This window comes from Erythrolamprus reginae, chromosome 11 (assembly GCF_031021105.1).
Source record: "Erythrolamprus reginae isolate rEryReg1 chromosome 11, rEryReg1.hap1, whole genome shotgun sequence".
Classification (NCBI taxonomy): domain Eukaryota; kingdom Metazoa; phylum Chordata; class Lepidosauria; order Squamata; family Dipsadidae; genus Erythrolamprus; species Erythrolamprus reginae.
In genome coordinates, this window is record NC_091960.1 from 33,293,347 (window position 1) to 33,306,395 (window position 13,049).

A 13,049-nucleotide genomic window follows, 5' to 3' on the forward strand; every position below is an offset into this window, starting at 1 on the left:
TATTTATTTGCAGAAATTATTAGTTTGGTGATGACGTATGATGTCATCGGGCGGAAAAAACTGGTATAGAAAAAAAACCGCGAAGTATTTTTTAATTAATATTTTTTGAAAAACCGTGGTATAGGCTATCCGCGAAGTTCGAACCCACGAAAATCGAGGGAACACTGTATACGAAACACCAAATAGCTCCAGTAAAGGAAATTCTGGAGCCTAAAGGGCTATAAAACTGGAGGCCCAACCAAATCCAAGATCCTCCAGCCATAGCAAACAAGCTCTTAGGTACAAAAGAATTGAGCAAAACAGTTGAACATTCCATCCATAGATGGTGGCAACTTTTAAAGAGAGGTTAATAGTTCCTTTAAAGGATAAAAATGAAAGAAGTTTTTTTATTTACTCTTAAGAATGTTTGACAAATAGGAAGGGGAAATAATAGAAGACTGCCATCTTTATTCCTTGGCCAATCACATAGATAATCATTAAACATTTAATATGTGGCATTTTAACTAAACAATGTCGGTTGGCGGGCCCAAGGGGAAGAGCCTTCTCTGTGGCGGCCCCGACTCTCTGGAACCAGCTCCCCCCAGAGATTAGAACTGCCCCTACCCTCCTTGCCTTTTGTAAACTCCTTAAAACCCACCTTTGTCGTCAGGCATGGGGGAATTGGGATATCTCCCCCGGGCCTATACAATTTATGTATGTTATGTTTGTATGTATGTCTGCTAAATAATGGGGTTTTTAAAATATTTTAAATTGTAAATTATTAGATTTGTCATGAACTGTTTCATTGTGTTGTGAGCCGGCCCGAGTCTATGGAGAGGGGCGGCATACAAATCTAATAAATAAATAAATTTTAAGATTTCTGGAGTTCTGAGAAAGTGGCTTGCTGAAAATTGTATTAAATAAGTGACTTTTACCTGGAGATGTTAAAAGCGTAAAGTTTGCCCGCTTAGAAGGCAGGGTCTTTAAATTCTGTATTAAATAAGTGCCATTCATACCCATCTTCTTTGTTACGACGTGCTTACACCTCCCTCCGTGTGTCTCTGCAGGACCTCTCTGGTTCAATAGATGACTTGCCTATGGGAACCGAAGGAGCACTGAGTCCTGGCGTGAGCACATCAGGGATTTCCAGCAGTCAAGGAGAGCAGAGCAACCCAGCTCAGTCGCCTTTCTCTCCACATACCTCTCCGCACTTGCCAGGCATTCGAGGACCTTCCCCATCGCCCGTGGGGTCACCGGCTAGTGTTGCTCAGTCCCGATCTGGTCCACTTTCTCCTGCTGCAGTGCCAGGTAACATGTCTCCGGTGACACCAGAAGCTAAAGCGACTTGAACTGTTTTACATGATACCGTGTTTCCCCGAAAATAAGACACTGTCTTATATTACTTTTTGCTCCAAAAGTTGTGCTACGTCTTATTTTTGGCGGGTGCCTTATATTTCTCAAATAAGACAAATTCACAGGCAGAAAAGCTGACACCCCCAAAGAAAGTGTACCGTACAGTACACTGATTACGGTACGGTACCTGTCAGCATGGCACCCACACACACAAACGACGGCACTTACATGGTACAACAGTATACTCCCGCTACTGCAGCTTCCGGCCACCAGAGGAGCTACAGTCTACGCACTGTAGTGGAGACTGTAATGGCGGTGAGACAGCAGCAGACTGTGTCTGCTGTACTGGACGGTACAAAGCGATGGAAGGGGCCAGCAGGGGACGCCACATTATTACGGTACCACTATGAACAGCTTTGAATGGTACAGTATGTTTTTCCACCGTACCGTATGTAAACTTGACTACGCCTTATTTTCGGGGGGTGCCTTATACAGTAGTACCTCTAGATACGAGCTGCTCTACATGCGAGTATTTCAAGATACGAGCCAGGAGGGGAGAGACATTTCTGTTCTACTCCCGAGCTCAAATTCGGGATACGAGCCGAACATCCACTAGGTGGCGCAAGAATCCTTGCGCCACGGTTATCTCGGAGGGGAAAAAAGTTATTTGTTCCAGAATACGAGTTGCCTCGAGATACATGCTCCCTTATGGAACAAATTATGCTCGTATCTAGGTACTACTGTATTAGCAAATTCTGCAAAACCTCTGACATGCCTTACTTTCGGGGTACGTCTTATTTTCGGGGAAACAGGGTAGTGCAAAATGTAGGGCCATGTCAGGATTTGACCTTGGGAGGGGGTTAGGGTTAGGTTTTGCTAGTAGTTTGCTTTGCTAGCACACGTGCCCCCCCCTCCGAACTCCATTTTCAGCTGTGAAAGCCTCCTGCCACCTTCTGCCAGTGAAAAGGAACACCTCTCCCAGCCCTCCCAAGCACCGTTTTCACTGGCAGAAGCACCGCCGGCTGGTCCTTCGCTGTTTCCAGGGCAGCCCCATGGACCCCGCAGGCCTTGAGTTTCACACCCATAGTTAGAGAGTCATCGTAGTGACAAGACCCAGGATCAAGGCTCTACTCACAAGTTCTAATCTTATAAAAGCTGTAGAATTTTCTAAAATCAACTGCTGTGGTGCAACACTGCAGCTCATACTGTTCAGTATAATACTCCCATTCCTTATCCTTCATTATTGCATGTGTTATAGATTTTGACAAGAAATAGACTTCAAATCGAAATCTTAAATCACTTGGACATTACCATATTTTTTGGAGTATAAGACATACTTTTTACCTCCCTAAAAGAGGTTGAGAATTCAGGTAGTCTTATATTCTGGATGTAGCTTTTTTGAAGCTTCCCCCCCCCCCAGCCCTAACTAGGTGCTAACGATCTTCCCAGCTCTTACAAGCTCTTTCATGGTTGTGTGTGTGTATGTTAGTATAGGGGTTTTAAACTTTTTAATATTTTAATTAATTGGATTATGTATTGGATTGTTTTTTCACTTGTTGTGAGCCGCCCCGAGTCTTCGGAGAGGGGCGGCATACAAATCCAAATAATAAATAAAATAAATAAATAATGGTTGCTGTCTGCAAAGAATGTTTCCCAAGCCCTAAGTCTTTGCAGGGTTTTTTTTCATTGCTCTATTTGCTCCTAATGTTTCTTTCCAGCCCTAACGAGGTGCTAATGATTTTCCCAGCTCTTACTGGCTTGCAAGCTCCTTTGTTTTTACTCTCTAAAAGTTAAAAAAAAAATTAAGCCCTTAACCATGGGATAAAACAATGTGTTGAAGCTGACCAAACTAAGGAGGCTAGCCAGATGAATGTCTGGTAAGCAGATTCTTTCCTTATTTTTCCTCCCCAAAAACTAAGGAGCATTTTATACTCTGAAAAATATGGTAACTAAAATGTGGTGTCTTTCTCGCTCTTTCTAATTTACATCTGTAAGTTTGCATCTATTTCAGCTCATTTTGTGGAAGGTGGCAAAATATAGAATTCTTCATTGCAAGAAATACAGTTATGTCTAATTCAATGGTTCACAATCCAAGCAATCGAAGATATACAGTGGTACCTGTACATTTCGCATACCGAACAAAATATTTTACAAAAATTTGCTTCGGTATCCGAACAAAAATTCAGATACTGAACAGAAAATTTTGTTTACTATCCGAAATGTAAGATCTGAGGGGACGAGGTGAGAGGGAATGGGAGTCGGAATCCCGACACGCCCCTCCTGGCCGCCCTCTTAACAGCCGTCCAGTCTCTACCTTGTAACTGCTCCAAGCTGCAGGAAGGGTAGGGCTGGCTGCAATACCGGCAGCTTCGGGGGGCTCCTTTCCTCAGCGGTTCAGTTCGTTACCTCCAGGCAGCTGCACCAACTTTTTCTTTCCCGGCGCTGGCGGCTCCGGTGACTTCATCACGTGACGTTCCTGACTCTGCTGCTGCTCCACAAAGGGAAGCCGCCGGAGCCGCCGGCGCCAGGAAAGAAAAAGTTGGTGCAGCTGCCTGGAGGTAACGAACTGAACCGCTGTGGAAAGGAGCCCCCCGAAGCTGCCGGTATTGCAGCCAGCCCTACCCTTCCTGCAGCTTGGAGCAGTTACAAGGTAGAGACTGGGCAGCTGTTAAGAGGGCGGCCAGGAGGGGCGTGTTGGGATTCCGACTCCCGTTCCCTCTCACCTCATCCCCTCAGATCTTTATCCCATAGGAAATAGAGGAAATGCTGTAGATTTAATTGGTTCCCAGCAAGTCAATGGGCTGGGAACCAATTAAATCCATTTCCATTATTTCCTATGGGATAAATTAATTCCGTTCTCGACCAAATCGGTTCTCAACCACACTTCTGGAACGGATTGTGGTCGAGAACCGAGGTACCACTGTAGTTCACTAGTCAAGCATCATTGACGTTTACCCATATAAAACTTGCCAAGATTAAGAAATACCACTTTAATGTTGTTGGGGTTTATTTTTGTCGTCCTAGGTAACCAAATGCCACCTCGACCACCGAGTGGCCAATCCGATAGCCTCTTGCATTCCTCCATAAATCAGTCAACCATAGCTCCAGATAGAGGTGTGTATGCCACATTTTCTATGACTTTTCAGGATGTGTGTATGATTCTGACTTGGAAGTATTCAGACGCTTGTACCACATTGGACTACTTCGTTTGGAAGTATTAATTCTTTCTCCGTCCAATGCTCTGTTTAATATTGAATTCCAATCAAGGAATTTGTTCAATAACTGAAAGTAGCCCAAGAGATTTGCTTCCTCTCTGAAGTAAAGTAGAGTTAATAGAGTTAATGTAGCCACAACACTGTCCCACGCTACTGTTTTCAAAGAGTTAAGAAATCGCCATGAAGGAATTCTGTGGTTTAAACCAAGAGAGAGAGAAAGAAAGCAAGAGAGAGAAAGAGAAAGCAGGCAAGAGAAAGAGCGAGAGAGAGAGAGAGAGAAAGAGAACAAGAGAGAGAGAAAGAGAACAAGAGAGAGAAAGAAAGCAAGAGAGAGAGAAAGAGAACAAGAAAAAGAAAGAGAAAGAGAGAGCAAGAGAGAAAGAAAGCAAGAGAAAGAGAGAGAGAGAGAAAGAACAAGAGAGAGAGAAAGAAAGAGAAAGAAAGAGAGAAAGAAAGAGAGAGAAAGAGAGAGAGAAAGCAAGAGAGAGAAAAAGAGGGAGGGAAGGAGGGAAGGAGAGAGAAAGAAAGACATGGAGGGAGGGAGGGGGAGAGAAAGGGAGCAAAAAAGAGAGGAAGAAAGAAAGAAAGAGGGATGGAGAGAGAGAGAAAGAAAGATGAAGGGAGAGAAAGAGGGAGGGAGAGAGAAATAGAGCGAAAGGGAGAAAGAGAGAGAGAATTTTTTTGTCCAAACTTTCCCCCCCCCAATGTGCCCCAGGGTTTCGTAAATGTAAAAAATGTGCCGCGACTCAAGAAAGGTTGAAAATCACTGGTTTAAACCATTGCTATGCTTCCTAAGCTCACAGGAATGCATACCTAAGTGTGTCGGTGCATTAATAAATGTTCCTTTTTACATAGTCACGTTTTCCTAACTATAGAACTTACTTATTACTTCACTAGGTTATATACAGAGGAATCCACAGATCCCCCAGTATAATTCTCCTCAGCCTGGATCTGCCTTATCTCCACGTCAGTCTTCTGGGGCACAGATGCATACCGGGATTGGACCATACCAACAAAATTCTATGGGCGCTTATGGGCCTCAGGGCGGTCAGTACGGGCCCCAAGGTGAGTGAGTGCTCTTCCACTAACAATAAACATATTTTGGAACTGTTTGTGAGTTACAACAGAATCATGAATTACTGGTATGTAATGGAACCATCATTTACTGCAGTGTTTCTAAAACTTTGCAATTTTAAGATACAGTAATGCCTCGTCTTACAAACCTAATTGGTTCCCGGGGGAGGTTCGTAAGATGAAAATTTCGTAAGACGAAACATTGTTTCCCATAGGAAACAATGTAAAATCAATTAATCCGTGCAACGGGGAAAAAAAATGCAAAAAACCCGCCGCCGCCCGGCTGTCACCTTTTAAAACAGCCGGGGGGCTTCCCAGCGTCCTCCTGAACCCAAACGCCAAACCTGAACTTCCAGGTTCGGCGTTCGGGAGGCCGCCGAGAAGGCCCCCAGCTGTTTTAAAAGGTGACAGCCGGGCGGCAGGGCTTCCCAGCGGCCTCCCGAACCCGAACTTTTGCCGATCTTCCGGGTTCAGCGTTCAGGAGGCTGCTGGAAAGCCCCGCCGCCCGGCTGTCACCTTTTAAAACAGCCAGGGGGCTTCTCGGCGGCCTACCGAACCCAGAAGTTTGGGTTTGGCGTTCGGGTTCAGGAGGACGCTGTTTCAAAAAGTGACAGCAGGGCGGCGGGGCTTCGCGGCGGCGGCGGCGGGTTCGTAAGAAGAAAAAAGTTTGTAAGAAGAGGCAAAAATTTTCTGAACCCTGGGTTCGTATCTCGGGTTGTTCGTAAGACGAGGGGTTCGTATCATGAGGCACCACTGTATGTGGATTTAAAACTCCCAGAATTTCCCAGCCAAAATGCTGGCTGGAAAATTCTAGGTTCACACATTTTAAAAGTTGCCACGGTTGAGGACAGATTTACTCTTAGGAGGATAAACTGTAGCACTTGCCTGATGTCTCACCGCTGCTTCCTCTTGCTCCTGTAGTAAAGCACTGAGGAATGCAGAAGATTTTGCCCAATTGAACGTAACGGTTTTAATTTGACGGGCAATATTAATTAAGTTTATTGAATGGAAACCTATTTCAAACAAGGATGTCATACAAATCCAATAAATAAGTTTTACCTCTTTCAATATGCGGATTTGTGGTTAATCTAGTGCAGTGTTTCCCAACCTTGGCGACTTGAAGATATTTGGACTTCAACTCCCAGAATTCCCCAGCCAGCAGATGCTGGCAGGGGAATTCTGGGAGTTGAAGTCCAAATATCTTCAAGTCGCCAAGGTTGGGAAACACTGATCTAGTGGAAGTTACACAAGCCCAAGGATTGCTGTGGATTGTCCTAAAATTACTCGGTGTTACACACAAATCACCCCTTAAACTAATGAGCAGAGCACATGAAAGTTCTTGTGTGTTGTCATAAAAGCTACCTGTTTACTATCTTGCTGGAAGATGAAATGAATTGCTTGCTAGGTCTAGAATATTGTGTGACTTTTGTCTTCATCACCGGGACTGAAATTTGCACTGCTTTGGCCTAATCATAAAACATGTACAGAAGTATCATTTTAAATATTTTGACTACCACATGATGGGTCAGTGAGATACCCATCCTCTATAACAGTGTTTCCCAACCGTGGCAACTTGAAGATATTTGGACTTCAACTCCCAGAATTCCCCAGCCAGTGAATGCTGGCTGGGGAATTCTGGGAGTTGAAGTCCAGATATCTTCAAGTTGCCAAGGTTGGGAAACACTGCTCTATAATGCTGCTTGGTGATCTTCATGGCGTTTGGTTACTGCCTCAATCTAAGACATAATGTGTTCCCTCGATTTTCGCGGGGGATGCGTTCCGAGACCGCCCACGAAAGTTGAATTTCCGCGAATTAGAGATGCGGAAGTAAATACACTATTTTTGGCTACGAACAGTATCACAAGCCTTCCCGTAACACTTTACACCCCTGCAATTTCCCATTCCCTTAGCAACCATTTAGATTATTACTCACCATGTTTCTTTATTAAAGTTTATTTGAAAAAAAAATATTTATTAAAGGTGGACGAACGTTTGGTGATGACATGACGTCATCGGGTGGGGAAAACCGTGGTATAGGGGGAAAACACCGCAAAGTATTTTTTTAATTAATATTTTTGAAAAACCGTGGTATAGACTTTTCGCGAAGTTTGAACCTGCGAAAATCAGGGGCACACTGTAATGTGTTGTGTGTCATTTTGGCTTGACGTGGCGACAACTCGACCATGATGATTTTGTGCAAGGGAGAGCAAAGATATTTCTTTTTGAGGGCCACATTTCCTTAGGCAGGCGTACACCCCATGCCATTGACAGAAACAAAACTAGTAATTGTGCAAAAGGTGCAAAGATATGCCCACGTCCACCCTATTCTTTTTCGCTTTGAGCTCTTATTTTTTTTGGGGGGGGGCTCTTTGCACTGCTTTTGCAGTCTTGAGGGCCATATATTGTCACCTCTAGCTAACTGATATAACCCATCTCTATGACTACTTTAAAAACAACAGCTGCTAAAAGAAAAAATAATGAAAAATAATAAGAGAAAAAGGTAAAAAGGAAGAAAAAGTTATCAAAAACTGCCTTCCCATCTTTTTAAAAACAGTTCCAGGTGCATTTATATTTTACCCTCTCTAAGGTTATAATACAATTTTCTTTTTTCCATTGTTTACCCTTTCTAATCATCAAACCCATCAATTATAAGTTCTTTTTTTCCCCTTTTTTCAGCAACAAGTACATAAGAGTTTTCCAGGGTGTACTTATTGTTTTATCCCTGGTCAGACAACTTTGCCATCTCTGCTAATTCTGTCCTCTTCATCAACCATTCCTCCAATGTGGGTAGTCATTGTTCAGCAAGCGCTTATAGTTAAAAATAGAGCATGTGTGAACATCAGGAAATAACATTTGTCCGATCCCTATAGTTAGTTGGTTGTTGTAGTTATCTAAATTGTTAAGTCTTATTTTATTTCAGTTTTTGACAATGGATCTTAGTGGAGTCCACAGATCTTTGGTGAAAAAAATATATAGAAAAAGGTCTTCTCATTTGGTGATATCTTTTCAGAGAGAGAGCTGATGTGAATTACGCATCAGTAACTTGATCATTATTTCTGGAGTTCCAAAATCCCCACCCCCCCTGTTCTGTCGGGCTCTCTGGTAGACTCCTCCCAAAAATTCACAGGTACAAATTTCAGACACACACACGTTTGAAAATTCAAAACAATGTTCTTTATAATGAAAATTCACTTAAACTAAGCCCTCTTTTGGTATAGCAAAGAGCACTGGTCTCCAAACAAACTGGTAATTTGTACAAGTCCCTTATCAGTCCTGTGATACTTAGCTTGCAGCTGTGAGGCAATTCAAAGTCCTTTCACAAAGTGAAACACACTTTGCTCTGGTTTAGTTTCAAAGCAGGGAAAAATCAGCACACAAAAAGTCAAAGTCAGTAAAGCAGTCATGAATCACAACGATCAGATAATCCTCCACAATGGCCAAACCCACAGCAGCCTCACTAATGACCACAGCCCCACCCAACCACAGGTGGCCTCATTTTCTTTGATAATAATCTCTCAGTTGTTGCTGCCTATGCATCGCTCTCCGCATGCCTGGCTGTATCATTAACTCTTGTTCTGAATCCAAGGAGGAGCTAGATAATTGATCTCCTTCTGAGCTGTCTGCCCCACTCTCCTCCTCCCTGTCACTCAGGTCTTCTTGGTCAGAGGAGCCTTCATCAGCAGATTCCACCGGGGGCAAAACAGGCCTGCAGCATGTGGATGTCTCCCCCACATCCACAGTCCTTGGGGCAGGAGCTGGGCCAGAGCTAACCACAACCCCCCCCCAACCTCTATATGCCTTTAAAGTACAGATAGACCTAGCAGATTTGCTGTCGTGTTACTGAGTGCTTTATTTTTTCTCCCTAGGTGGTTATCCCAGGCAGCCAAACTACAACGCAATGCCCAATGCAAACTACCCCAGCCCAGGAATGGGAGGAACCATGAACCCAATGGGAGCAGGGAACCAGATCCACGGTCAGACCGGTATACCACCCTACCCTGGACTTCCAGGGAGAGGGCTGAGCCATGCTGCCATGGGCAATAGGCCTTATGGACCCAACATGACCGCCTTGCCTCCCCAAGTAGGAAGTGGGATGTGTCCTCCACCAGGGGGTAGGAAAGCACAGGAAGCCGCCGCTGCGGCTATGCACGCTGCTGCCGTCAACTCAATCCAGAATAGGTAAGGATGCGCGGTTGGAGAAACGTTCCTTCCTGGGTGATCATCTTTCCAAAGCAGCGTTCCCCAACCTTTTCAGGTTGGCAATGGGGCGGGGAGGCGATGGTTTCCTGGGAGGGGCATGTCGCGGTACTGTAAATGATTAAAGTCCGTTAGAGCCTTAATTACCGCGGAGGCGATGGATAGAAGCTTTTAGTCATTTGTTCAGAACAAGATTTCTTTTATTATAAAAGTAAAAAAATAAAACGTGTCTCGGTGGACAACATAACAAATACGTGTTACATTCTGTGTTCAGTTCTGGAGACCTCACCTACAGAAAGATATTGACAAAATTGAATGGGTCCAAAGACGGGCTACAAGAATGGTGGAAGGTCTTAAGCATCAAACGTATCAGGAAAGACTCAATGAACTCAATCTGTATAGTCTGGAGGACAGAAGGGAAAGGGGGGACATGATCGAAACATTTAAATATGTTAAAGGGTTAAATAAGGTTCAGGAGGGAAGTGTTTTTAATAGGAAAGTGAACACAAGAACAAGGGGACACAATCTGAAGTTAGTTGGGGGGGAAATCAAAAGCAACGTGAGAAAATATTATTTGACTGAAAGAGTAGTAGATCCTTGGAACAAACGTCCAGCAGACGTGGTAGATAAATCCACAGTAACTGAATTTAAACATGCCTGGGATAAACATCTATCCATCCTAAGATAAAATACAGGAAATAGTATAAGGGCAGACTAGATGGACCAGGAGGTCTTTTTCTGCCGTCAGTCTTCTAGGTTTCTACATGATGGTGGGTAGAAAGAAGAATGGAGTTTTAGGATGAAGAAGAAGGGAGTAATGTTCGATGTGGCAGGATATTACATCATAATAGGAGGGACTTAGTAAGGCACAGAAAGTTAACTCTTTAATTACCAAATGTCTCTGGGGCTGGCTATATTCAGCGTGACAGGGCGGCCACTCGCGTGCGGGCACGCACAGACCTTCATTGGTGTGAGTGGTGGGCGTGAGCTTTGGTGTCCACCACAAGCACGAATATAGCTGTGAATGCATACACACACCAGCCCACCACTCAGGCGGCCCAATTACAAATCGGTTGCGGACCCCTGTTCTAAAGCAATGTTTCTTGAATTTTGCATTGTTAGATATAATCTCTTAAGTCAGGCTAAGGCAGTGTTTCCCAACCTTGGCAACTTGAAGATATCTGGACTTCAATTCCCAGAATTCTGGGAGTTGAAGTCCAGATATCTTCAAGTTGCCAAGGTTGGGAAACATTGGGCTAAGACATGTTAGCTGCTTTATTTTAAACATGGAATTTGGGTTGGAAAGGGGATGAGAGTCAAATGCCTGATACTTTCAGAATTGAAGACTGCAGAAATTGGATGAAAAGTGCGTGTCACTTTGTTCTCCTTAAGCCATTTCGTTAACCAAGGAACAGTAGTTTTGTATGTGGTTTCATCAGCATTTGAATAGAATAGAATAGAATAGAATTTTTATTGGCCAAGTGTGATTGGTCACACAAGGAATTTGTCTTGGTGCACATGCTCTCAGCGTACATAAAATAAAATATACATTTGTCAAGAATCATGTGGTACGACACTTAATGATTGTCATAGGGGTCAAATAAGCAAGGAAGAAGCAATGTTAATAAAAATCTTAGGATATAAGCAACAAGTTACAGTCATACAGTCAACATGGGAGGAAATGGGTGATAGGAATGATGAGAAAAACTAGTAGTAATAGAAGTGCAGATTTAGTAGAAAGTCTGACAGTGTTGAGGGAATTATTTGTTTAGCAGAGTGATGGCGTTCGGAAAAAAACTGTTCTTGTGTCTAGTTGTCTTGGTGTGCAGTGCTGTGTAGCGACGTTTTGAGGGTAGGAGTTGAAACAGTTTGTGCAATAAATATATCACACGAGAGTTAAGAGTTCACAATTTTCCACACAACGTCCTTTCCTGGAGATCTTTTTGCAGGAGGGATAACAATTAAATGACAATGACTGTCAGGAACTGTAGGGATTCCTTTCTCCCCATCAAATGTTAATTAATAAAAGAATGTTTGTTATAGTACATAATCAAGTCGTGTTGCTTTTAGGCCATCTGGCTACCCTCACATTAACCAAGGAGGAATGATGGGAACTGGTCCTCCCTATGGCCAAGGAATTAATAGTATGGCTGGCATGCTGAATCCCCAAGGTTCGCCATATCAGATGGGTGGGAATATGGCCAACAATTCTGCAGGTGAGCCATCTTACTCAGTCACTTCTCAGGTGTTCTGTCTGTCTGTCTGTCTGTCTGTCTGTCTGTCTGTCTGTCTGTCTGTCTGTCTGTCTGTCTATCTATCTATCTATCTATCTATCTATCTATCTATCTATTTTGTCCAATACACAATACATATTGAAGAAGATAGACATGAAGTATTATATATAAAGAAAAGATATAAAAGTAGAGGAGAAGATGTATTAAAGGAAGAAAAGATATATGAGATAAAGGAAAGACAATTGGACAGGGGATGAAAGACACTCTAGTGCGCTTATGTACGTCCCTTACTGACCTCTTAGGAACCTGGAGAGGTCAATCATGGACAGTCTTAAGGGAGAAATGTTGGGGGTTAGGGGTTGACACTATTGAGTCCGGTAATGAATTCCACGCTTCGACAACTCGATTGCTAAAGGTCATATTTTTTACAGTCAATCTTGGAGCGGTTAATATTAAGTTTGAATTTGTTGCGTGCTCTTGTATTGTTGCGGTTGGAGCTGAAGTAGTCGTTGACAGGCAGGACGTTGCAGCACATGATTTTGTGATGGTCCACTAATAAACATGATGATGATGATGTCTTGATTCTCTTTAGGGATGGCTGCAAGTCCTGAAATGATGGGACTTGGAGATGTTAAATTAACCCCTGCAGCAAAAATGAACAATAAAGCAGATGGAACACCGAAATCTGAATCCAAGTCAAAGGTAAAAAAAAATACAAACCAAACTGATTTTAAATGAAAATGACTTGTATCTCAATGAGACAAATTAGGTTTTTAAGGGCACATAAAATAGTTATTTTCAAGTTGGGAATTCAAAGAAGTTCTTGATTAGGTTATCCTTTGTAACTGATGAAATACAGTGATACCTCGTCTTACAAACGCCTCGTCATACAAACCTTTCGAGATACAAACCCGGGGTTTAAGATATTTTTTTGTGTCTTCTTACAAACTATTTTCACCTTACAAACCCACCACCGCCGCTGGGATGCCCCGCCTCC

The 13,049-nt window shown here is 43.2% G+C and overlaps 1 protein-coding gene across 1 annotated transcript in view; it reads left to right on the forward strand.

The window, feature by feature from the left end:
• Positions 1 to 13,049, forward strand: part of ARID1A (AT-rich interaction domain 1A) — a 154,506-nt gene that overhangs the window by 109,842 nt on the left and 31,615 nt on the right. Inside the window, exons 5-10 of the mRNA XM_070764264.1 lie at positions 1,047 to 1,287; positions 4,357 to 4,446; positions 5,445 to 5,612; positions 9,488 to 9,800; positions 11,889 to 12,034; positions 12,645 to 12,754. Of these exons, the coding sequence (XP_070620365.1) occupies positions 1,047 to 1,287; positions 4,357 to 4,446; positions 5,445 to 5,612; positions 9,488 to 9,800; positions 11,889 to 12,034; positions 12,645 to 12,754 (1,068 nt within the window). The remainder of the gene's footprint in view (positions 1 to 1,046; positions 1,288 to 4,356; positions 4,447 to 5,444; positions 5,613 to 9,487; positions 9,801 to 11,888; positions 12,035 to 12,644; positions 12,755 to 13,049) is intronic.